Source organism: Chiloscyllium plagiosum, chromosome 4 (assembly GCF_004010195.1).
Source record: "Chiloscyllium plagiosum isolate BGI_BamShark_2017 chromosome 4, ASM401019v2, whole genome shotgun sequence".
In the NCBI taxonomy this organism is placed as follows: Eukaryota; Metazoa; Chordata; class Chondrichthyes; order Orectolobiformes; family Hemiscylliidae; genus Chiloscyllium; species Chiloscyllium plagiosum.
Genome location: NC_057713.1, coordinates 122,107,680 through 122,135,053, shown reverse-complemented (window position 1 = coordinate 122,135,053; position 27,374 = coordinate 122,107,680). Strand labels below are relative to the sequence as shown.

The window sequence follows — 27,374 nt, the reverse complement described above, 5'->3', positions numbered from 1 at the left end:
ATCCGATTTTCGGATAATTGGTATTCGAATAATCAAGGTTCCTCTGTAACTGGAATAATGTAATAGACGAGGTGCATTTCAAAGGTCTAACCAAAGCAATCCCAAACCTGTACAAACTAATTCAGGTAGAGACACCATAATTCATCAAGGTGATAGTGTCAAAACAGAACAATAAGGAAAATTTTACAGAAACAGAATAACATGGATAGGGTGCACAAATAAACCCAATATAACAGAACTTGGCCATCAGTGTCTGCTCAGTAATTTGCGCTATTGTGTGTATCTCGAAGTCAGTCTTGGAGGACTGTTATCTGAAGATCAGACGCTGAATGTCCTTGACCACTGAAATATTCCCTGACTGGGAGGAAATGCCCCTGCCACCTCTTTGTAATTATCCCTCTGCCTCATTTGATTGAATAATCAGTCATCCCCTCGCTTGTTATTCAACTGTCAACACTTGACTCATTCTAACCTGCAGAAAATTATTTGACACTCCACTCACTTGTTGTATGATCTTTCAGTCTCTGCCTTTAAATCACTGCCAACAAATTTTGTTTCTGTGGGCTCTTCTGTCTCACTACACCTGACAAAGGAGCTGCGTTCCAAAAACTTCGGATTTCAAATAAACCTGTTGGACTATAACCTGGTGTTGAGACTTCTGATAATAGAACCTTCAAGTGAATTATCATCATCATCATGCTTTCTAAAATTTATCAAGATGAGCATGAACTTGTCAGTACAGAATACAATTAAATTTCTGGATCAGCCAATTTATTGGAAGCATAATAAGTTGATTAAACTTGAACCATTGAGATTATTTGCCAAAACCAAATTAATTTTACTTTAACTTTGACTCCAGAAAAAAAAAGTGTTTCTTTTTAAATCATGCATAGTAACTCAAACGTACTTGAGAAATTAGAAGTTTAACAAGAGCACGAAATATCCTGAGGAAAGAAAATTTTCATCTGTGTTAGGATAATTGCAATGATGTAAAAATTAGACAAGATGACATACTAATAAGTATTTAAACTTTTATTTTTATGCAGTTATGCCACCTGCTTTAAACAGAAGAGTTATTGCAGAAAACAAAAATTTCACTTATTGGAGCATACTTCTAATTAGAAAAGAATCTTGTGCAACTCATTCCATCAAGTTTTATTTATCTTCATATGCAACATAGAAGTTAACTTTCCGCCCATCTGTGATGCAAACAATGAACTTTGTATTCAGAAACAAATATTTATCTATCAAAAGCACTGGAAGAAGCAAATGTACTCAAGACTGGCAGCCAATTCTCAAGTTGTGCATTAGACCCACTAGATCTTTTGACTTGCAATTGCATGTCTGGTAGGTGTGAGGAGCACTGCTCCCACTAAAGCCATGCCATAAAAGACCAACATGGTTAGAGACAAAAAAAAAAGATGTTGGAATCCAAAATACACAGGCAGGAAGCTGGAAGAACAAGCCAGGCAGCATCAGGAAGTGGAGAATGCTTCAGGTGTAACCCTTCTTCAGGACTGGGGGTGCTGCAGATAAAAGGGATGGCTGGGGGAGGGTGTTGAACTGGAGTAGGTGTAGACAAGTAGATGGTATGATCTGGTTGGTCAATGGGAGGAATGAATCAGATTGGTAGCAGGGAGGAGTGGAAGGAGAGGGAGGGAAGAGAGTCAGGGGATGGGAAGGGAGGGAATTGGAAACTAGAGAACTCAACGTTGAGTCCTCTGGCTGTAGGCTGCCCAAGAGGGAGATGAAGTGTCGTTCCTCCAATGTGCTGAGAGACTTGTTGTGGCAGCAGAGGAGGCCAAGGATGGTCATGTCAGAAAGGGAGTAGGAAGGAGAATTAAAATGGGCAGTGACTAGGAGGTCCAGTCGACCCCTATGGGCCTGGCTATGAAAAGACCAGCAGCCTTTCAGCTAAGAACTAAAATGGTGCATCACTGCCCTTGAACCTGGCATCAATGTCCTTATTCTCTTATGAGCAAAGTGTGCAGTATAAACCAAGTAGCTCGTCAAATTATGCACTCCTGATGTTCTTGCTGCATCACAAGAGGAACGTCTGCACACAACTCATGCACATACTCAAACTTCCCATTATCCCAGGTGGCCAGTCCATATGGGCCATGACATCAGGGCCAAGACACTCAAAGGGATAAGGTTTGGCAACATCTATACTCAGCTCCTCTTAGTTCCATGGTTTTGACCAGGTTAAAATAGTCAAGCCTAATCACTGCATAATCAACTGCATAAATTTAAATCTCATTACAAAAGAAGGCCCACAACACACTTTTGCCTTCTCAAAACAGATTCAAACCCATTGCACCTCATGAAGCAGAAATCACATCAATGAAGCAATATATCCAATGTTTTGGAACAGGTGCCTTAAGCCATCATGAAAAAGAATTAAGTAGATTTCTCAAATATCCCCAGTGCCATGTACAAAATCCAAACACGTCTCATTAAAATGTTCTATCTTGCCATACAAAATCCAATCTTCACATGTAAGAAATCTAAGCGCAGTAATAAAACCAGTGACAAAAACAAAACAAAACAAAAAACAAACTTATTTTTTACTCTTTCTAAACTGCTTGTTTGCATTCTTTTCTGCAATTGGGTCTTGTGCACAAAGAATTGCTCTTCACTATCCCGCATTTCATAAAATGAAACTAAACTTCATGGGTTTTGAAGCTTATTGTTGATTAGGAGTAGGCCATTTAGTCCTTCAAGCATGTTGTGTAGTTTATCATGGCTGAGCTGATTGTGACCTCAACTTCACTTCTCTGTCTCATCTCTTCTCCTTTGACACTCTTGTCAATCAAGAAACCTGCTAATTCAGTCTTAAAAATATTCAACGACAGCATCTCAAACACACTCTGGGAAAGACAATCATTAGTCTATGGGATTGTAAGAAGTTTTTGTTCTCAGCTGTCTTAAATAGGAGATCCGTTGTTTTTAAACTACATCCTCTAGTTCTGTTGTCGTCTTTAAAGGTGAAAACATCCTTTTAACATCCACCCTGCCATGTCCTTCAAATCACCTCTCATTCTTAAACTCTTAACAGATAGGCCCAAGCTGATATCCCTTCACCCCAGCAAATCAGTTGAGTGAACCTTGTCTGCACTATACCCTCGAGGCTCTGACCCAGTGGCCTCACCAATACCCGCACAATTGTAGCAGAATGCCCCTTGTAATAAGTATTTCATGTGCCTTCCCAATTACTTGCTGTACCTGTATACCAACATTGAGATTTGTTTAACAGATCAAGAATTCTACAGTCTGAATTTAAATATAGTGCTGTTTTACTATACTTCCTGTTGAATTAGACAAGTTCTTGCCTTCCCACATTATACTTCATCTGTCAAACTTTTGCCCACGTACTTAAGGAGTCAGCAAAGGGATAGAAGGATGTATTTTACACATCTTATTTTCTCTACTTACTTTGGCATCAGATAGTTCAAAAACATTGCTTGTAATACATTTAATACATTTAAAAAGCAGCTTTTTAAATACCTCAGTGTGGAGGTACTTTTAAATCTCAAAGCCCACGCTGTTTGAACCAAGGGAAGCATTTGCTGCACACAAACAGGAACGAATTGTAGATTTGCAAGCTACATGTTGAACACTGCTGCAATAGCAGGTTATAGAGAAGAAACCTTGTAGCAATCAAACTGAACATGCAAACTGATGCTGCATAACCAGAGAGAAAAAAAATAGGACCAACATGGGGGAGGAAAATTACAACACCACAAAATAGACGCAAGCTTGAGAACAGATTTTAAAGAGCAATATACAAACAACGGAAGGGTAGAAAAGAATAAGTTATGAATATGCTCGAAAGATAACCAAGGGAGAGCTTCACAAGCAATTTAATATTTGGAGACTAGTAACTATTTTGTTCAGTGTATAAGCGAAGCAGAAAGCAATAAAACAAAAAAAAAACACCAAATGGAATGGGGAGGGGGTAAAAACAGAATATTCTGTATGAACGATTTTTTTTGCATTGGAGGGGCCATAAATGTTATCACACAGCAAATTCTTCAAAAATTACAGGATCCATATAGCTCATCACAAGAACACAGTTGAGAAAGGGAAAGTGAAGGAAGAACGCATACAAAAATATAATAAATTTTATCTGGGCAAGGTGAGCAACAATTACCTGAAACCCTTGATATAGCAAACATTAATTCACAATGGCATCATTTATATTAGTTCAAATTCTATGGTACAGCAACATACGTAAATGTTCCAAATTGTCAAAATCAGATAATCCAAGTGGACTTGAGCAGCTAGGACATTTATAAAGGAATAGACTCAGAACTGTGAACTGGTCTTATAATTTCAGCTTGTACTGAAACATGGGAGGAAACTTAAAATATTAAAGTGCAAGATTACAATCTTTCTAAACAGTTTGAAGCAAAAGTGAGCTACAAGTTATTACTATTAGAAAAAGCAACTTAAGACATACCTAACATCTTCAAATTTTTTGGTAATAGCAGAACCAAAATTAGTAAATGCAGATGAAGCCTTCTGACCAGCCTGAGAGAGGGTTTCAGATGTCTTTTTAAACCTGCAGAATTGAAATAGTTTTTTGGAAATTAAAACACAAGCACAAAAAAGGTATATAGTTTTCAACTGTTTTCATCTGGACTAGCTTTACGTTCGTTTCATTATGCAAGTACATTTCAAATTATTTCCAAATCCTAGGGTTACTTCCCCTCCTAGATATTTCATATTTCCTATATCGCGTCTGTACAGAATTGACACCATATTTTGCAACGCACCCTTAAAAATCATGAAAGATACATGATAGTACAAGCTAATCTACTTTAGTGAAACACCCAAGCAACCAAGACCTTGTGTAGTCTTTGAATGAAGCAGGTTAGAGGACAATAGCAAACTGCAATGTGCACAAATGCCAGTGAGTTGCTATTTCAACAAGGAGTTGGGAAAGCTAAATTGAGATATATCAGCATCACCAGCAGGAAAGTTTAATTACATCACAACAAAACTGCACCAACAATTAATTTCACATGCAGACAGAGGAACATGAAAATTTGATCGGAAGTTCGAGATGCTATATTGTGTAAAAGGTTCTGCATTATAGCACGTACCTCAAAATGTATATCACTGAAAATTCGACAAACGCAAAATGCTGGAAATACTCCACAGAACTTAAGTATCTCCTGCTTATGCACAATTTTTTGATTTAGTATAACACAAGTGTACCCGTAAAATCGAAGTATGAAAGGCAATAAAACAAAGTAAAAACATTACAATTCTACCCTTTTTTAAAAAACAAATGCCAAGCGATTCTGACACATTCCAAAACACACACCTGAAGTTTTAATTTGTTTGGATAACGAAAATACTGTTTCACCATCACGCTCACAAAAACCAAGTAACTCTACCGTTCTTGTAAATTACTGCCCAAGGGCCAATTTCTCTTTCCTTTCCAAAATCCATGTCCATCTTTTCCAGAACTCTATGTCTGAATTACTTCAACAGCATTAAAATTACTCAAGGTCACAAGTGGTTGGACAACTGTACTTCCTCATTCCTTGTGCTGGATGCAGCTTTGGACATGGTTAACTAAAGCGCAATCCTTTCCACTGTCATCCAGCTGGATTAAACTGCACTTGTTAGATTCCAGTGATATTCAATTGTAACCATAGTTTCACTTGCACTGCTTTCTCTCCCTCTCCTACGGCAGAACCTCCAGGGTACTTTAATGGACCATCATTTGTTCCCTCCTATTCAGCACTTAGTCTACCCCTTCATGTCATCAACTGCAAGTCCAGCATTAGTTTTCATGCGTACTGACAACACCTAATTCAATCAACCCTTTCACTGTCAAGTTAGGAGTACTTACCACCTGACATTGTCATGGATAAGGATAAATATCCTTTAATCAAATACGGGATATGCTCACTTAAAAGTTGCAGTTCTATTTCAGAAAATTGAAAACTTTGAGAAAAAAAAGCAAAGCATTGAATTTCCTAAAAATTCAATTATAAAACAGGAGTCCATTCCTGTAGGACCTGCCTCAAGAATACAAATCATATCTGCAGGTGAGGTTGAAGTGGAATATCATATATTTGAAGTGACTGAATTCCAACATCTGGAAATGAAGTAACTTAAAAATGAAATACATTTAAATATGAATGAAAATGAAACTCTCTCATCACACTACCTCTTATAGGCTCAGAATAGAACCCAGGAGCCACTGGTCTGAGAGACATTGCTCACTGAGCTCTGGGCCCCTGCACTGCAGTTGATCCTTGCTGCATTATCATCACTGCCTACACTATCTCACTGAAGGCTGTAAGCCATGTAGCCCAGCTTTGCGGGAGTATGCAGATCCTGGTAGGCAGCAACAGCCAATGCTATTAGGTAGCAGCTCCAGCATGGCCAGGGGCAAGCAGCTATTCCAGCAGGTGATCAATGGTCAGGTCAGTGAAACTCCCTGTTGAAGACTTCAGGCAGACGTGCCGCAGTGAGACCACGAGTCAGAAGGCTGGGAAGCATCATCCAGTCTGAGAAAGGGAATGGTTGCTTCAGTGGTACCAATCGGGTCAGATAACATACAGCTGCCAAGAAACGTTGAAGTAATAATTTCCTGTCCAAATAACAATGTTAAAGAAAAACAATGCTCAAAAGGGATATTACTTGTGGACTCCCTATTCTGCTAAGTGTTAAGCTGCCATTATTTTCAGTCCATGCTCAAAATCATTTCCGAGCTACCCATTCCATTCCTCTCCCTGCTAACTGATCTAGACTGGTAAAGCAGATGCAATTTATCGAAAGTCATCTTAGGTAGGGTGCCTTATAATAAACTAATGGATAACATTAGGAAATGTGGACGCAGTGGACAAATGGCATATTGGATTATTAGTTGGCTTCAAGACATAACCCAGACACGAAAAAAGATGAGAAGTGATGTTCTACAAATATCAGTGCAGCAAATACTGCTGGTCACAGTTTATATCCATGATTTAGGCTTTAGAATTGAAGCGTGATGAAACTTTTGAGGGAGGGGTGTCAGTCACTGCGGAGTGCAACAAAATAACAAGTCATTAATCAACTTGCAGCGTGAGCATACAAATCAAAGAATAACTTAACTGGCATTCACAGCTCAGTACGCAAGTGTAAGGTATTAAATTTTGGTGAGAAGAATGAGGAGGTCACTTATTATTTGGAAAGTGGAAATCTAAAAGGTACAGGAACAAAGGGATCTCAAAGGTCAAGCATACTAACCACTAAGTCATGATTTGGAGATGCCAGTGTTGGATTGGGGTGTACAAAGTTAAAAATCACAACACCAGGTTATATATAGTCCAACAGGTTTAATTGGAAGCACACTAGCTTTCGGAGCAACGCTCTTTCATCAGGTGGTAGTGGAGGATTGAGCCCTCCTCTACCACCTGATGAAGGAGCGTCGCTTCCAATTAAACCTGTTGGACTCTAACCTGGTGTTGTGATTTTTAACTAACCACTAAGTATTATGCCACAGCTGAGCAAATTAATGCAGGAAGGACAAAACAAGCCCTCTATTTCCAGAGATAGAATTGAAAAGTAAGGACATTATACTACACTTATCAAATCATATCTTAAAAGTATATATGGAATGACAGGCTGGGAGCGATTGATGCAAGTAACAAATGCATTTATATGGAAGCTAGACAAATAGGAGAGGATAAAGGAGGAAAGCAACTTACGATGGCAAATACAAATGAGCATAGATGGGAGCAGCAAAGTGGAGCCCAAATGCAGTCATGAATTATTTGGGTCAAATGGCTTGTTTTGTGCCATATTAACAATGAAGCCAGATTATTGACAATTACATCATGGTTAACTCATGTTCATGACCACTCAGCTGCAGGTCCAGAAGCACTTCACGTTTCCCATTTAAGCTCATCCACTGCTCAAACTCTTAAAAGCCCCTTTGTTAACTCTTGGCTTGCCTGCTCTAATGTGCTCCCAGATGTCTTCCTGGGTTCTAACCTTTATAAACTTGAGGTTACTTAACTGCTGTTTATGTTACTACACCACTGCCCAAGATCTTCCTTGCACTAGATCCTGTTCATTTAAATCCCTTGCTAAAACTGGAGACCCCATAGGTTTTAAGGAACATCTTAAACAAAACTATCTTTTTGACCAAATTTTTGGTCATCACTTTAGAGGGTTCAAAGTCTAATTTTACTATTCAACACTTGAGTATCTGGGATGCGTTATCACATTTAAAAACACTATTCAAATGTCTCTCGGGACACAAATTGAAAAACGAAAGCAGGTCAGTGAACTCAAAATAAGCTTACACAAATGTCACCACTTTCATAATGTGAATGAAACTGATTCATCATGTCTTCAATTGCATTGAATAGTCTGAAACTGAGGAGGTAGAGAATAGCGCTTCCTTGCTCCCACAGCTCAACTCTGCTTACTGGTTTGGATTTATCCAAATTATTCTGGGTTTTCTTTCAATTAGCTCAAGATTTGCTCATCTGTAGCTGCCCTCAGAAGGTGGCAGTTGGATCTTTTATGAAAACAAAAAATAATCATTTATGGAATGGAATTGCTTGCTAAATTACTTCCCATAGGGGCAAGCATGAATCATTTTGGTCTTTTATGCTGGACAAGCCTTGCAGTCATATTTATTCAAAGTTTGTCTGAAGATTTGTAGCTCGGGTGCTTGTTGTTGTGGTTCTGTTCGCCGAGCTAGGAATTTCTGGTGCAGATGTTTCGTCCCCTGTCTAGGTGCTTATTCAATCAATAAGCACATTGACCTGGACCCTATATACCGACCACTGCAGCGGACAGCTGGAACTGATAACTGGAAGCGGCAGATTCAAACCACTACAAATGCCGGAGGAAAGATCACAGAAGCGCTTCACAGGAGGCTCCCAAGCGCTGAGGATATCACCTAGACAGGGGATGAAACGTCTGCACCAGAAATTCCCAGCTCGGCGAACAGAACCACAACAGTCATATTTATTACAGAGCAATTTGAGAGAATGAATGTTTAGATCTGAAATCACAACTAGTGACTAGTCCAGTGCCATAACTAGTATGCCAGCTTTCATAGAGTTTCTCAATTTACCATTTTCCCCACCATCGGTCTTAAGCACCAGACCTAAAGGATATCAGGACAGATGGCCAAAGTCCTCAACACAATGCTAGGTTTGATAGGTCTCAAAAGGAAGAAAGTGAGCTGGTCAGCTACCAGGAAACTGTGGAATGTCATGCGTGGCACTAAACCCCATTTACTGTGACCACAGTTTTTTTAAAAATTAGGTTGCCACTGCACAGAATAGAACAGAGCTTGATTCTTAGTAATCTGGTTCTTCATTACTTGAGCAGAAGGGGAAAAACGCAACAAAACAGAAGCTTGCAAAACCCTTTGGGTGCAGATTCTTTTTCCCTATTCTATTCAGATGTAGAGGCACCCATTCTTTATAAGCATCTAATTTAACCCAAGATCGATAGTGCTGTGATAAACTTTAAACATACTGTTTAAGTTCACAAAATGGGCTTGATCTCAAGCTTTTACATAAAAGCAGTGATAACTAACTGCAAATGTAATAGCAAAATTTCTATGGAGCAATTTCAACACTATGATGGCATAACAAATTGCAAGAAAAGACACGGGAGAAATCTCAAGCAAAATTCAAAATTTGGGCCAGTATGAATTTAAACCCGAATGTTTATCTCCCATTATTTTCTCCTAGTTGCTAATGATATTAATTTTCAGAAGTTTGAACAAAAAAAAAGAACAAACTGTCTACCAGTCCCTTTTATAAACCAAAAGACAGACAAATCTTTATAAATTTATTCAATTCACAATTCTATTGGCCATTGCTATACTATGCACTTACGCTGTGGAGGATTGTACATCTAACCAGCTTTTTGACAAATTCTGTTTAAGTTCATGTAGTGGAGTCAATCCTAGCTTCTTCTTTAATTCAGCAACATGTCTTTCTTTAGCTGCAAGCACTTGAGAAAGTGTTTGGATTTCCTCCTCCACCTAAGATATAAAACAGATGAAAGTTCAACACTGCAGAGTAAATTCATTAAAAAACTTTTAATAATATGCGACTTCCCCTGAGGTCCCCTGAAAGATAGCAAAAAAAATTCTAATCATCAAAATTTCAATCAAAATTGGAACTCATTGATCCTGTTGACTACAGATTGTTATTTGATCTGTGAAAAAAAATACAATTTAGACCCAGATGATATTTCAATACTGGATTGGTGGTGGTGGGGGCGCACAAACTTTCTAGTCATTATCACATTGCTATAAAGCACAAGTCAATCGTCTGTTGGAATACTCTCTGCAAACTGGATGAATTCAGCTCTGATATTTAGAAAGCTTGGCACATCCATGACAAAGCAGCAGTTTGACTGGCACCTGATCTCCCATCTTCAAGATTCACTTTCTGCACCAAAAAGATGCCCTGCAGTATCCCACCAAGACAGCCCTTTGCAAACTTGACATCTATGTTAGAATTTGCAAGAGCAACAGATACATTGAAACACCATCTGCAAGTTCACCTCCAAGCCACTCACCATCCTGACTTGAAATGATACTATTCCTTCAATATTAGTGGTTCAAAATTCTGGAACTCTCCCTGTAACAGAAGAGAGATCCTATAGATGTCAGCTGTCATCCTTGAGAATTGCCGGATATAAAAATCCCTTGGTACAGTCATCACGACTGCCCTAGTCAGTTGTCCATCCAATATTTCTACCTTGGGTCTTCCTCCAAAAGGATGCAGAATTGTGCTATCTACTGAACAAGTCAAATCTTCAGAAGCAATACTTCAAGCCATACGTCTAGCTGTACTCTCAGTTGGTGAGACCGCCCTGATGGAAATTGACACAGAGGGATTGTGCATCCATGGAAATTTTGAAATACACGAAAGCATCAGCAGAATGGTAGAAGTAAGTGGAAAGAGACTGGATCATGGAGAAAAATAAAAATAAAGTCAGGATGGAGAAAAGTTCTGTGGGGCAGGATGAGATAGAGTCCCCAGATGAGATGAGGTTAGTGACAGCCATAGGCAATAGCCTGACTTCAAAAATGGGGTCATTATCGAGGAGCAAACATGAAGATATATCAGAGAGCTGGCATTCAGCCTCTGTAGAGGTCAGTGTGCCAGATAATGACTGCAGCACACTTAATGGCAGGTTTGATTACAAAATCAGGGTTGGATCTGACAGCACTGTGCAGTCAGTTCAGAGGCAATAGGTCAGAAATGGCTGTGTTCGATCCCACGAGAATGATGATCCCCCCTCATTATTCCATCTAAAGATCAGAGATATAGTAAATAAGATTGCACCCGTATTTTAGAAGTAGGATTTGACTTAAAGGTTTTACGTCAAGGAGTTCAAATGTATTGCAAGCATGAACTTGCTGAGAGCTGGTGTGAGGCTGATAACACAACAAACACACCTGATTTTATTTCTCTATCTCCACCTGCCATCAGAAAAATCAAGATTTTTCTATATTTTCTAAAGGATCAATACTTTCACAGCAAGTCCTCTACCATCACCTGTTCTCCTGCCTTGACACCCTCCCTTGCAAATGGGGATAGATTTAAAAAGGGACTTAAGGGGCAACTTGTTCATGCAGCGAGTAGCGCATGTATGGAATGCGCTGCCAGACGAAGTGGAGGAGGCTGGTATAATTACAACATGTAAAAGGCATCAGAATGGGTTTAGAAGGATATGGGCCAAATGCTGGCAAATGGGACTAGATTAATTCAAGATATCTGGTTGGCATGGACGAGTTGGACTGAAGGGTCTCTTTCCATTCTGTGAGAAACAAAAACTCAATGTAACCTTGGAAGGTGTATTTAGGGTCTTGGCTTTTCATGTGCAGAAGTGGGTCATTGGCTCATGAGCATCTTGGCCAAACACAAATATGATAATAACTAGGAAATTAATAGTATTCTTGTGTGGGGTTGTGGCTTTAAGTTTAATGCAGATACTGTCAAATTATTCCAATTCTGCTCTATGTCCAAACATCCCATGGGTCAATACAAACAGATGGTACTGTTACTATGTGACAGAGTCACCTGATAAGTGAGCTAGAGAGAATAAAAAAAAAATGTAAATAGTAGCACCCAAAATCCAGAATGCAGCCACAGAACTCAGAACTCTCAAGAAAAATTCAAGAGGAGCCCATGAACACAAAATTTTGGCTCCTGCAAAGTGCCAATCCCACTCTGGCTCCTGAGGTAGAGCAGTGCATACCAAGGAATAGTTATGGAAGTTGTACAAGGCTGATAGTGGATAGGACCAAAACAAAACCTTTTGGACTTTGCTGGACTTGTGGGATCACAGCAAATCCATTTTTAATTAGGACTTCTCATGTTAGGTACTGTCAGAATCTGGTTCTGTAAATTTCAGTCATTCATGGATACACAATCTGATTTCTCTTACAGATGCGTCCCATAGCGATATTCTGCTAGGCTGCTTCAAAACTAACTATGTTCTTCCTGAAATTTACTTGCCCTGAAGACTGCTGGTGCTGTACATCCAGCCTAACCAGCAGGATTAGAAAAGTGTTTCAAATTTGTCTTTATAAAAAGGTTGAATATGGAGCTAAAGACCAATGTTCAGCTCAACTCTCTCCCAAATCACCAGAAGGACACTGCTGGCAGGTAGTGACCAGAAATTCAGATATTTATTAGTGAGCTATTATGTAATGAGGGCCAAGCATGTTGATCAGTTCTGCTTCAAACTCACCTGGTAGACCACAAATCTCAGTATTTGCTCATTTAAAAATTCCTGGACAGTGGCAATTTCTAGACAGAGTCCAATACTATGGGGCTGGGTTAAAAATAACATTTACGTCATCAGCTGAAAGTATTGAAACATTCTTAAAATAGGCCAATTTCGCTCACTTTCTTTCACTCAGAAGACTTTTCTGCAGCATCATGTCATCTTATAACAAGAATGAAAAATTTATCCAGTTACAAGAGATCCAATCAGGTCAATTCCCCTATTCAGCCTGAAGTTCAAGCTTTTCAGCCAATTGCAAAATTCAAAAGCAAGTTGACCTAACTTATTTCCACTTCGACAACGTTGCTGTATGCACACTGGCAGCTGCTTTGTCAATGCACAATAGTTCACTTTTTAAGTGTAATTACTAAGTTTTGAGCACTGTCAGACATTGATAAAAAGAAAGATGCCATTTAAAAGCAAGCTGATTCTTAATGCAATCATACCTCAATGGAAAGACCTGCCTGCCTAGCACTACTCTACACCAACTCACGTTGACAAGGAAGTGTTGACACACCCTCTGAGAAATGAAACATTCTTGCAAGGAATAATTTAATAGCCTACTGCAAAATCACTAGCTCTGAAATGAATTTTCAGACCGGCTAAATATGGATCCCAAAACTGATATCCTTATGAATATTTTACGAAAGAAGAAAGCAGTTCTATTTTAATTATTTTACCAAATTCACAATTGTGCAGGAAACAACGCAGAATTTTTTTTTAAACATTATATCAAATGCTAGGATCAGTCATTGCTCATGAGGATTCAGTGCTTAACAATTCTACAACCAAGAGTCATCTTTTGTGCTTTGATAAATGGCTGCTCAAGTATACAGTTAACTGCACAAGGATTTTATATTAAGAATTTGAGAGAAATGCATTCTATATTTTGAGCCTTTGCTGTTGACCCTTTTTCTCCAGATATTACTGCTACCATGATGATTGTATGAATGCTCTTTTTCAAAATAAAACCAAAATCTACTGTGAATTGCAAAACAAATTGTCTTGCTTTTCGTCCACCAGCTAATGGGTTATCTTTCGCCCGAGCTCAGGCTCCAACCACTTGAGCTCTTTCACTCCATTTCTGGCTCCTTCACTTCTTATATCCTCTAAATTTATTGTTCAAAACTTCAGCTTTTAAAAACAACTGGAAAAAAATACTCCACACTGATCTCGTTTTAACAAACACAGACATAACAAAACACTCCAGAAACAATATTACCTTATATTTTGTCAGCCATCGGAGTCTAAAGGTACCTTAGGCAGATGATTAATCTCTCTAGTTTCTTAGCTGCTGTTTGACAGTGACAACTTCGCCACTTAGCACTTTCTTGGCAAGAGGGGAAACCTCTGCATTTCACTACTGTTGTAATACAGCACGTGAACACCCACGCATCGATCCTACTTTAAGGAAGAGGGCACCATACAATTTGGATTTACAATATAGATTATACATTGAAAGATCTAAAATCAAATGAGAATGCACTTAACATTTTTTCAGAACTTGGAATATGATCATTTGACAAATCTAAATGATGAAATTAAACAACTGCAATTTGGGGGTGGGGAGGGGAAATAAACTTCCAGAAGAGACTGTCAGCTCCAAAACTTGTCATTCCTTACTTTAGCAAGTTCATTTGTCAGTTCTTCTCGTTCATCATCTGTCATTCCACCTCCAAGGTCAGAAGTTGCAACTGCATCTTCTCCTACTTCAGGTGCTGGGTCACCTTGCAGCAGGCCTGTAACAAGCAAAATAAATATTGTTATATTTTGATAATTGACAAAGGATGAAAATAGAGCCAACCTTTATTTGGAATAGATGTATGTAACTTGAAAGATGACAAGTATAACTCCCAACTTCAATCTCCCACGTCAATAAGGACCTCTGTGCTCAAATAACCACTCAAATCAAAGCTTCACATCTAGGACAACCACAATTGAAACAATTAATACATTGCAGTTGTCCATACTACATCAAACCTACAGAAGAGAAATGGAAAACGTTCAACTATTTGTTCAAGAGTTCTTTTTAAAGAACTACAAAACTATAAAACACACATGTTCTGCTTAATATTACCACAAATATTAACCCAAAACATGCAGCCTTAGAAGCATTCCTGTAAAACTCATTTAAACTCATTAACTCCAATCACTATATGCAGTCATGTACTGAAAAACCCAGTCTACGCACAATTTTTAAACTTTGTGCAGTTAGACCCAGACCAAAAGTTAATATTAATTCAGTAGCAATATTAATTCCTCAATATTTTAACACTCAATTGCCTCAGGAAACTTAAAATGCATTGCACCCAGAATGATGCTATTCAGGGAAATGTAAACTTTTACCATTATCCCCATTTTACCCTACCCAATTTCTCTAGAACCTTTTCCTTCACTGACTTTGCACAAATATCTATTGAAGAGGAAGTACCCAAAGATTACATTCGGTACCTCCACTCTGCCTTCACGTGAAGGTCTGTGTTTTGGTCCTTTGTGATTCAGTCAAAAGGGACATTGAGTTGAGAGAATACAAAATTACATTAGCCGTGAAACTTTCCAATCAACTCTTCACTCAATTCCAAGCTAAATTCTCAATAAGAACATGCAACATAACTTGAATTTGTTCATAACAGTTTTGTCCTTTGATATAAAGCGAAAGCTGCCCAAAGAACAGAAAAGGAAATAAATTCCAAATTTGAACAAATCTTAACTCGAATATAATTTCATGTTGATTTTTTTTAACAATGATAACCCTGTTCATTGTACTCCCTCTACAATGAAAACTGACAAGGCAGATTTTGAAGTGACAAAACATTTCAAACCATAAGTGCGAAAAATATATATGTACATGAAACTAAAATAGATCACTGCAAGAGTCATCTCTAAGCATGTTAAACTTGATTTAAAATTAAGATGGGCAAAATCAAATGAAACTATTATAATACGGAATCACAATTAAAAAAACTAGAACTTAATTTCATAAGCTAGTTTTAAAAGTAGACTGCTAAAGTAAATACAAGTATCAGAACTATATTTGTAGGGTACTTTGGGTTTGTTTTAAATATATGTCTAGCTCATGTTTCAAGTTATTCAACTACATATCAACTAAATGGAACTCAAGCCTCTACAAGCAATAAGCCAATTTCATCCATCAAAAAGATTGAATTCAAACGATGTGATCACACAATGAGATTAAAACTACAAATATATGCAGCAGTGAAGTTTGGCAGAGATTTAATGCAAGTCTGCATAACAAATTTTCTTCAAAATGGCAAACCAAGCTTATGAACAAATAGTACTTTTGTGCTCAGATTTAAATTACAGAAAAATACATTTCAGGATACAAGTGGCTTTTCATTAAAAAAAAAGCAGTCAGATGAACTTCGTTCAATCACGAGTGTTAATTTAGTTTCCAGGGCTCAGCAATTCTGTGCACAAATTAAGTCTTCAAATGTTTTAATGCAAAACATCAGATTTCAGGTACAAAGAGCATTCGTTACCAGAGGCTTTAAAGAATTGTAATTCACCCCTTAATCTGTTCAGCAAGCAAACCAAACTGACAAACAGAACTTAAGTCTTGTTACTTTGCATATTTAGCGGTTATGGACAGAATAGTCATTAGTGACTAACCTTGCCATGTCATTTATTAATTATGGTACCTATCATCTGGTTAATCCCAATTTCCTGTGCTTTTCTCCGTACCCTTTAATATTCTAATCACTTGAAGTTATTCTCATTATTAAAGTCACAATTTTGAACTTTGGACCTTCTGTATTAAAGTCGATTTCCTGAATCTGATTTTAACCAGCTTAATGTGTAATGTTTCTTTCCTGTAGATACTATTTACAGGAATGTGCTTCTCTGAACTGATGAGTGACCTTACCCTCCTCTAAACCTAGCACAGAATACATTTTACTTTTGGCTCAAATCCAGGTCTTTGGTGCCAAGATGATTCACCACATACTGTTCTCAAGCCTCCAAGGTAAGAGCAGTCAGGTATCTAGTCAGGTGACTAGGGGTGTGCCAGAAGGATCAGTGCTGGGTCCACTGCGTTTGCCGTTTATGTGATGTGAACGTCGAAGGTCTTGTTACTAAGTTTGCAAAGGACACCAAAATCAGAGGTGTAAAGGACAGTGAAAAAGGTTACCTCAGAGTACAACGGAAGCTTGATCAGATGGACCAGATGGCTGAGGAGCAGCAAGTTGAGTTTAATTTAGATATATGAGAGGTGCTGCATTTTGGCAAGGCAAACCATGGCAGGACTCATACACTGAATGGGAAGGTCCTTGGGAGTTTTGCTAAACAAAAAACCTTGGAGTGCAGGTTCATATTTCCTTGAAAGTAGAGTCTCAGATAGATTAGATTAGATTACTTACAGTGTGGAAACAGGCCCTTCGGCCCAACAAGTCCACACCGCCCCGCCGAAGCGCAACCCACCCATACCCCTACATTTACCCCTTACCTAACACTACGGGTAATTTAGCATGGCCAATTCACCTGACCTGCACATCTTTGGACTGTGGGAGGAAACCGGAGCACCCGGAGGAAACCCACGCAGACACGGGGAGAACGTGCAAACTCAACACAGTCAGTCGCCTGAGGCGGGAATTGAACCCGGGTCTCTGGCGCTGTGAGGCAGCAGTGCTAACCACTGTGCCACCGTGCCGCCCCAAATAGCGAAGGATAGGATAGCGAAGGCGGCATTTGATATGCTTTCCTTTATTGGTTAGAGCATTGAGTATAGAATTCGGAAGGTCATGTCGCAACTGTAGTGAACAATTCTGGCCTCCCTCCTCTTGTAAATGTTGTGAAATTTGCAAGGGTTCAGAAAAGATTTACAAGGATGTTGCCAGGGTTGAAGGATTTGAGCTATAGGGAGAGGCTGAACAGGTGGAGGCTGTTTTCCCTGGAGCGTTACAGGCTGAGGAGTGACCTTAGAGGCTTATACAATCATGAGGGAGATGGATAGGGTAAATAGACAAAGCCTTTTCACTGGGTTGGGTAAGTTCATAACTAGAGGGCATAAGCAGAGGGCGAGAGGGGAAAGATTTAAAAAGGGACCTGATGGGCAACTTTATCATGCAGAGGGTGGTACATGTATAGAATGAGCTTTCAGAGTTAGGTACATGTATAGAATGAGCTAGTACAACTGCATTTAAAAGGCATCTGGATGGGTAACTGAATAGGAAGGGCTTAAGAGGGATATGGGCAAAGTACCGGTAAACGGGACGAGATTAGATTAATTTAGGATATCTGGTCGGCATGGACGAGTTGGACAGAAGGGTCTGTTTCTGTGCTATACGTCTTTAGGAGGGCGTAATCAGTGATGAGACTATATCTCAATCTGTTTAGTTCCTCCTAAGGCTTCTGTGGCTGGGCAAGTGACAGCTTATGGGTGTCACCTAGTAGGAACTCAAAAGGGGTATTTGCCTTTGTGCATGTCAGGAGTTGGGAGAGGGGTGGAGAGAAGAACATAAGGGGGAAATAGGATTTTTTAAAAAAACTCATCCATGATCATGCCATCATGACTTTATCATGCCAGGTAACAGAATGAGGTTGTGCTAGGAATTAAGTAGGGGCAGAATGCAAAAACATGCACACACACTCCAATGTTCCCAGACAGATCACAAAATGGTTCCATGATGCAAATGGCCATCAATTCCATAGAACTCATATGCACATCCTTGCTTCCACCACTCTGATCTATTCCCTTGTATTGTGTGCCACCTTGCCCTTCAAGGAGGCACAAAATTACTGCCCATCAAGCACAATCAAAAGTCAGACGACACCAGGTTATAGTCCAACAGGTTCATGTGAAATCACACCAGCATTTGGAGTGCAAGACACACAGACCCAGAGCTGAGAGGCAGAGAGATCAAAAAAATCATACAACTGGTATGAGTGAACTGTCAGATAATACATCGCTGCAGGTGACCAAGTGTGTTAGATGGTGTGTAAAGTATTTACAAAATCAATGTCCAGTACTTTCCTGGAGCAGAGAAACTGTGCCATGTTCTTTACAACCTTCAATACATAAGACCATAAGACCATAAGACATAGGAGTGGAAGTAAGGCCATTCGGCCCATCGAGTCCACTCCGCCATTCAATCATGGCTGATGCGCATTTCAGCTCCACTTACCAGCGTTCCCCCCGTAGCCCTTAATTCCTCTAGATGTGCTACCCCGGTAACACATTCATTGAACATCATCAGAGACCCTTCCCACCCTGGTAACACTCTCATCTAACATAATCAGAGACCCCTCACACCCCGGTAACAATCTCTTCCAACACCATCAGAGTCTCCTCCTAACCCGGAAACACTCTCATCTAACATCAGACAAGGCTCCCAACCCAGAAACTCTCTCTTCATCATGATCAGTGACACCTCCTACCCTGGTAACAATCTCTTCCAACACCATTAGAGACACCTCTCACACCGGTAACGCTCTCTTCATCATCATTAGAGACCCCTCCCTCCCCGTAACACTCTCTTCCAACACCATGAGAGATCCCTCCTATAAGACCATAAGACACAGGAGTGGGAGTAAGGCCATTCGGCCCATCGAGTCCACTCCGCTATTCAATCATGGCTGATGCGCATTTCAGCTCCACTTACCAGTGTTCTCCCCGTAGCCCTTAATTCCTCTAGACAACAAGAATCTATCAATCTCGGCCTTGAAGACATTTAGCGTCCCGGCTTTCACTGCACTCCGTGGCAATGAATTCCCCAGGCCCACCACTCTCTGGCTGAAGAAATGTCTCCGCTTTTCTGTTCTGAAATGACCCCGTCTAATTCTAAGGCTGTGTCCACGGGTCCTAGTCTCTTCGTTTAACTGAAACAATTTCCTAGCATCCACCTTTTCCAAGCCATGTATTATTTTGTACGTCTCTATTAAGTCTCCCCTTAATCTTCTAAACTCCAACGAATACAATCCCAGTATCCTCAGCTGTTCCTCATATGTTAGACCTGTCATTCCAGGGATCATCCGTGTGAATCTCCGCAAGACACATTCCAGTGCCAGTATGTCCTTCCTGAGGTGTGGGGACCAAAACTGGACACAGTACTCCAAATGGTGCCTAACCAGAACTTTATAAAATCTTAGTAGTACATCTCTGCTTTTATATTCCAACCCTCTTGAGATAAGAGACAACATTGCATTCGCTAAATGTCGTCTTACATCATCAATAACGATGAGCATCTCACCAAGATCATCCATTTCTCACCTTCAAACAACTGCCAAACCTTAAACAGATCATGGCTCCCACCAAACTGTCTCGTCTTGAGCACAACATCAACACTCCCACACAACCCTACCATGGCAATCTCTGCAAGACATGGCTGTTCACTGATATATTGAAGGTTGTAAAGAACATGGCACAGTTTCTCTGCTCCAGGGAAGTACTGGACATTGATTTTGTAAATACTTTACACACCATCTAACACAATTGGTCACCTGCAGAGGTGTATTATCTGACAGTTCACTCACACCAGTTGTATGATTTTTTGATCTCACTGCCCATCACACATGGAACACCACCCACCATGTTCTTGGCAGATACTCGTGTGACTCTGCCAATGTCATCTCTCATACACTGCAAGCAAGGATGCCTCAGGCATGGTATATTGGCAAGATCATGCAGACACTACGACAACAGATGAATGGACATGGCACAACAATCACCAGTTGGGGAACACTTCAGCGGTCAAGGACATTCAATCTCCAATCTTCAGGTAAACGTCTAAGGTGTACTCAGATTCATAACAATGCAGAATTGCTGAGAAGAGACTGATAGCCAAGTTTTGTACCAATGAAGACAGTCTCAACTGTAATCTTGGATTCATGTCATGCAACAGGTGACCCTACCACACACTTTGGTATCTGTAAAATCTTCCTTACTTTCCTATTTTGACACCATCACCTTGATGACCCCAACATTTGTACAGTTTTGAATTACTCTCGCCCCATCACACATATGCATAAATCTAGAAGGTGAATCATTTCATCCAAAATGTTTGTTCATTTGTAGATGCATTCTACTTTGTTCAAAAAACAATTTGTAGTCACAGTCAATGTGGCATCTTATAAATTCCATCTTTTGAAATAAAACCAACCTGATTCCAGATTAAAACTCAAGACAGATTCTTAAAGTCTCACACCGACAATTCAGTGTCTGACCAGAGATGTCTCTTTTTGTATGTTGCTATCACTCTGTCTGATTGTCATGACAACACATCAGAGACATTTCCTTTATCAACTTTGCACAGAGTCTAATACACTTGGTTACCTTCAAACACATCTGACACTCCACTCACCAGTTGTAGGATCACTCGTTTGATCTTTCTGCCAATAAACTCTGGATCGTGTTCACTGCTCTCTCTCTCTGCACCTGGCAAAGGGAGCTTTGAAAGCTTACAAGATTTCAAATAAACCTTTTGGATCATGACCTGGTATCGTGTAACTTCGAACTTTGTCCACCCCAGTTCAACACCAGCACCTTCACGTTATGAAGCAGAGTGGTTGAGTGACGCGCCTATCAAAGCTGAACAGCTTCAAGTATGTTAAAGCCGTAAGAGCTGTAAAGAGGTTGCCAGCATTGGTAAGCATGCAAATATGAGGTAAAGCATCTGGGTTTTTGCACATGCCTGAACAGCAAAGGATGGATGCTTGCTAAGTGACAGGAGTGCAATGCATAGAGCAATGGAAGAGGCTGTGATGTAGTGGGCAAAATCAATGTCTTGTGAAAATGCATTCTCTGGGATTAATCACTACCAGTCATTAAAACTCTGTGGCACTGCTGCCATGTCTTGGGGTCCCACACTCTAGGAGCTGATTTTCCTGGACATCTGCTGCTCCCAGTCCCTTATTTAGATTACATTACAGTATGGAAACAGGCCCTTCGGCCCAACAAGTCCACACCGATCCGCCGAAGCGCAACCCACCCATACCCCTACATTTACCCCTTACCTAACACTACGGGCAATTTAGCATGGCCAATTCACCTGACCTGCACATCTTTGGACTGTGGGAGGAAACCGGAGCACCCAGAGGAAACCCACGCAGACATGGGGAGAATGTGCAAACTCCACACAGACAGTCGCCTGAGTCGGGAATTGAACCCAGGTCTCTGGCACTGTGAGGCAGCAGTGCTAACCACTGTGCCATCGTGCTGCCCGTAGTGTTAGGTAAGGGGTAAAGGGGTGAAGTACTTCAGAATTTCCTGCCCCAGCCTGATTCCTGCACCTCATTAATGATATTCACCTCACCTTAATCACCTCAATGTTCAGGCTAGCATCAACACAGCAGTTTTCACTCCAGCTCTGAGGAAAAGAAATTTATTTATAGACTGCTCCACGCAATTTAAAAAAAAAGATTTGATAATGGTACACCTCCCTCTTCTGTGCAGAGATCAACAGCAACCAAGAATAGAGAGTAGTTTGAGTGCTATTCTGCCAGGCACTGCAAAAAGAAAATTAACAATTCAAAAGGTGAACAAATCAAATCTGCACTTGGCCCAAATTAATGTGACATTTGTTCCCTTACCTTGTGCTGTTACCACACAGCACAGCAATATCTTTAGTCTATAAATAATATGCCCACAAATTCTTCATTGTTTTAACATCCAGGCTACTCACCATCCTGACTTAGGAATGCAATATATTTTTTTCGGTGTTGCCAGTCAAAGTCCTGAAACTCCATTCCAAAAAAAGTATTGGGTTTATTTCACTGAATGGACTCGGGTGGTTCAAGGCAACAGCTCACTAACATCTTCTCAAAGGCAATTAGAGATACATTAAATGTTGACCTAGCCAGCAAGAACCAAATCTCGTGAATGGATAAAACCAAGATTTAAATTATCAACACATCACAGGTGCTTTCATTTCCCACTTCAAATGTGTAACTTGGGTGCCTACTGGATTATTTTGGTATATTAACATCTGACAATAATCCAACCACTGTTTGGAGACAAGATTGAGCCCCTAAGTTTTGAATATGTTTAAGATGCCTCCTTCAGAGAAATTTTTTTTTTTTTTTTTAAACTTACGTTTTTGTCAGCTTCCTCTTATCTGTTGGCATCATAAATATGAAGTCAACGAGCTAAGAGACAAAGAGGACATGATAACGTCTCACATGAAGTGAATTTAATACTCCAAGGCTAACACTCCCAGACATGCAACGGCAAATCAACATTTCATAGTGATGCCATACAACGATGGGATCTATCCTGTCTTATAGCCAAGCTCAACGAAAACTTATTTCACAAGCAGTAACTGCGAAAAAAATACTGCAATTAAATTCTCTACAGAAGGATTAGTCACTAGGCAAGGTGACATTCCTCCAATCAGCTATCAGAAGTATGTCAAAGAGCAAACGGTGTAAAGATCCATTAGGAAGATATCCATAACCTTCATTAAAGGAAGGTACCTTGATGAGCAAGATCAGGAAAGTGAGCAGAGAGTGAAAAAAGCTGCTACATACAATAGAGAAAGTATGTATAATAGTTGAGATAAGAATGAAGTCACATTTGAAACTTCAGTTCGAAAATCAAAAACCGAAAGCAACAGAGACTTCTCTGTCCTATGCTAGGATTAGAGGCAATGCATGGCCCAAATGTTTCAAAATAAAACACCAATTTGAGTGCAGTTATTTCAATTTTGTATATTGTATTCACTGCTCAATATAGCCTTGTTTATTAATATAATTGAAAATTATGTATACACAGATGGAGGACATTGATTGCATGGTTCCTAAAACATAGTATGCCTCGTAACACAGCACTCCTGGTTCCAAGCCAGAAGCTCTGGGTTAAAACCCCACTCAAAAGGCCATGCACAGCAGTGGACAATGGCTCAATCAAGTTTATTAAAAAAAATGATACTTCAAGATGATATTGTGGAACAATGGTAGGGTTCCTACCTCAGGGCCAGAAAGTCTGGATTCAATTGCTGCTTGCGCTGGAGTGGTGCCACAACATGGCTGAACAGATTGTTTAGAAAAACGAGAAGACCTTACTGACAAAAAAAAAATACAAGTGGAATGAAGGGGACACATGTTATTTTCTTCCACCCACTCAGACTGAAGATATTTCAAATGATGACCAGTTTTGATTTCTTTCACCAACTGGCTATCAGAAGTACAAAAGGACAATACCCTCACCCATCCAACCATTACCGCAGATACAAACCTGATGTTCAGCACAGTTGCAGGTTTGAAAGTTACTGTAAGACTTGAATTTTCTCCAGTCAGCCATGTAGGCTAGGACCATAAGTCTAGTTCTCTCAAGTCTTGTTATTTTCACTGAAATAGTTTTGAATCTTTCCACTTCACTGACACATTTTTGTGGCTGTCTGATGAATTACTGAAAACTGGTAATGTGTGCAGAGGTCTTTTGGTTGTATGAGTGTCTCTTGATTTTCTGCTGTAACACTAACCTTGTTTTTAAAACAACTAACTGTTGCTTGATGATCTTGACTGCACTCAAGTTTAATTTGACCTATTAGGTGCATTGATACACATGGCATTTCTGGTGCTGACAAAACCATTCTGATCCACTGTGATACATGCTTCTTAATATTAGGTCAGTGGATGGTTTTCATTTTCATAGCACATTTACTCTTGGACATTTTCAGAGCAAATTCCTTCCTCTTTCATTCTCAAACAAATTGTTTACAAAAGCCAAAATTATTTCACTGCACCAGTTATTGCCCAAGCTAGTAAATTTTAGGACTCAGTTTGAAACCAGCTTTGTACCTAATGCGTCTTGTTGGAATCCTCATGTCTGTCATTTATCAGATGGGATCTGCTCTGTTTGAGCAGATCTTAAACATCTGTAGATCTTCACAATATAGCCAACACCTCCAGCACAATCTCATGCATGCAGCATTAAGATAAGAACATGCATTTGTGGAACAGAAAACTGAAACTGACATTGTGCCTGAAAAATAGGAAGAGGGAGAATCAAATTACGCTGTGTAGAAAAGTATGATTTTTGCATAATAGGGAATTGTTGCATAATTTTGGAAAATGTGGTAATCCGATATACCTGAAAATGTGTTGTTGGAAAAGCGCAGGTCAGGCAGCATCCAAGGAGCGGGAGAATCGACATTTCGAGCATGAGCCCTTCTTCAGGAAATTCCTGAAGAAGGGCTCATGCCCGAAACGTCGATTCTCCTGCTCCTTGGATGCTGCCTGACCTGCTGCGCTTTTCCAGCAACACATTTTCAGTTCTGATCTCCAGCATCTGCAATCCTCACTTTCTCCTAATCTGATATACCGTTAATTTGAGATATTAAATGATCAACTGTGATTGATTTTGGGGGAAGATATTGCAAATAGGTCTTGTGCACTCAAGGTGGAACACATCAAGTCTAAGCCATGCTGACAAGGTTTTCTTGCCCTACAGCCAAAGAAAATGACCCAAGACGCACTGGCTGGAAGACTTGGATCTTTGTTTTGAGACAAACTCTATGCTCTCTTTCCATTCATCTGTGTGCTGAGCTTGCTTTTGCCAGGAATGGATGATTTCATTATCCAACTGAGGGTTGGTAAAGAGGACACCCTCAAGACAAAAGAACTTTAGACTGATTGGAGTTTCTGGCAATGCCAGTCATAAATACATGCGACTTGAAAATTACTTACCACTCAGCCGCAGCCTAGATATTGTTCATGTCTAGCTGCATGTACACATCATTAAAGATATCATAACAGGACTTTTTTTTCCAAAATGGTAATCAGGAAGTCAACTTGGTTGTACAAAAGCAAAATCAAGTTTAACCAGTTTGTTGGGGTCCTTTGAGTGTGAAGAGAAATTCAAGTGCACCATAGTTAGATTTCCAGAAGACATTATGATGATGCAACTTCTAAGGTACGGAGAGAGAAAATAAAAATCAGTGACATGGTGGTAACATACTGGGAAAGGGAATTGACTAGTTAACAGCCAACAGTAGATATAAATGGGTCACTTCTGCTCAGTAAGATCTTAGGATCTAAGGATATTAGAAGCGATGAATCAGATTGCAATTGCATTGGTTATCATCTTTCAAAATTCCTTGGACACCGAAAGGTCCCAATGGTTTGGAAAACAGACACAGAGTCAGAGTTTTACAGCACAGAAACAGACCTTTCAGTCCAACTTGTCCATGCCGACCAGATATCCTAACCTAATCTAGTTCCATTTGCCAGCATTTGGCCCATACCCCTCTAACCCCTTCCTAATCATATACCCATCCAAATGCCTTTCAAATGTTGTAATTGTACCACCCTCCACCACTTCCTCTGGCAGCTTATTTCATACACACTCAACCCTCTGCTTGAAAAAGTTGTCCCTTAGATCCCTTTTAAATCTTTTATTTCTCACCCTAAACCTATGCCCACTAGTTCTGAACTACTCCACCCCAGGGAAAAAAACTTGTCTATTTATCCTATCCATGCCCTTCATGATTTTATAAACCTCTAATAAAAAGGTCACCCCTCAGCCTCCAATGCTCGAGGGAAAACAGCGCCAACCTATTCAGCCAATCTATAGCTCAAACCCGCCAACCCTGGCAACATCCTTGTAAATCTTTTCTGAACACTTTCAAGTTTCACATCTTTCCTATTGGAAACAGACCAGAACTGCACACAATATAAAATATTTATTCGAGAAAGGAGATGATGGAAACCAGGCAGCTTTGGCCAGTTAGCTTAAAATCTGTAATGGGAAGGTGACCAAATTCAGAGTTAAGGTTATAACAGGATACTTAAAATCACAATACGATCTGACAAAGGCGATATGGCTTTGCAAAAGAAGACAGTGTTTAAAACGGTAACTTTCACAATAGATAAAGGGAAGCCAATAAGGTGCCAGTTCAAAGGCTGCTGCACAAGCCAACAGAGCATGGGGTAGGGAGTAATATATTAGCACAAATAAAAGGGTTTGTTGGCTTACAGGAAGTCAGAAGTAGAGATAAATGGGTCTCTTGGGTTTGCAAACTAATTTGAAAGTACTACAGGGAGTAATGCTAGGTCCTAGATTATTTACCATCTGTATCAACGATTTGGATGTGAGGAACAAACGTATGGTGACTAAATTTGTTGATGACTCAAAAGATAACTGGGAAATTATGTTGTCAAGAACAGGTGGAGAATAAAAGGGATAGAGGCAGGTTAAATGACTGGGCAAAAATTGATAGATGGCACGATTTGAAAATAAATGCGAACTTTTGCATTTTGGTAGGAAGAACAGAAAAGCAGTGTGCCATTTAAAAAGAGAGATTGCAGGACTTTGATTACAGAGAGACACAGGTATTGTGGTAAATGAATTACCAAAAGCCAGTATGTGGAAATAGCAAGCTATTAGGAAGGCAATTGGAACGTTTTGTTTATTGCAAGGGGAATGAGATAGACAAGTAGGAAGGTTTAACTATTACTGTAGATGAGATCATAACTGGAATGTTTTGGTTTCCTCATTTGAGAAAGAACACAATTGCTTTAGAAACAGTTCAAAGAAAAATTCACAACTCATTCCTGGGAACAAAAAACAATTTTTGGGACAGAGGTTGGATCATTAGGCCTATATTCATTGGAGTTTAGAGAAGTGAGAAGTGATTTATTAA

General features: G+C 39.7%; 1 protein-coding gene across 5 annotated transcripts in view; it reads right to left on the bottom strand.

Annotated features, from left to right (window-relative positions):
* The window catches only part of tpd52 (tumor protein D52), a 150,257-nt gene that overhangs the window by 104,152 nt on the left and 18,731 nt on the right, over nucleotides 1-27,374 (bottom strand). For all 5 annotated transcript variants that reach the window (XR_006311512.1, XM_043689103.1, XM_043689099.1 and 2 more), the window contains exons 2-4: nucleotides 14,404-14,519; nucleotides 9,870-10,018; nucleotides 4,463-4,564 (exon numbers count right to left, since the gene is read on the bottom strand). Coding sequence is in view for 4 of the 5 variants with exons in the window: in XM_043689103.1 (XP_043545038.1) it covers nucleotides 4,463-4,564; nucleotides 9,870-10,018; nucleotides 14,404-14,519 (367 nt within the window). In the remaining variant the exon portion in view is untranslated. The remainder of the gene's footprint in view (nucleotides 1-4,462; nucleotides 4,565-9,869; nucleotides 10,019-14,403; nucleotides 14,520-27,374) is intronic.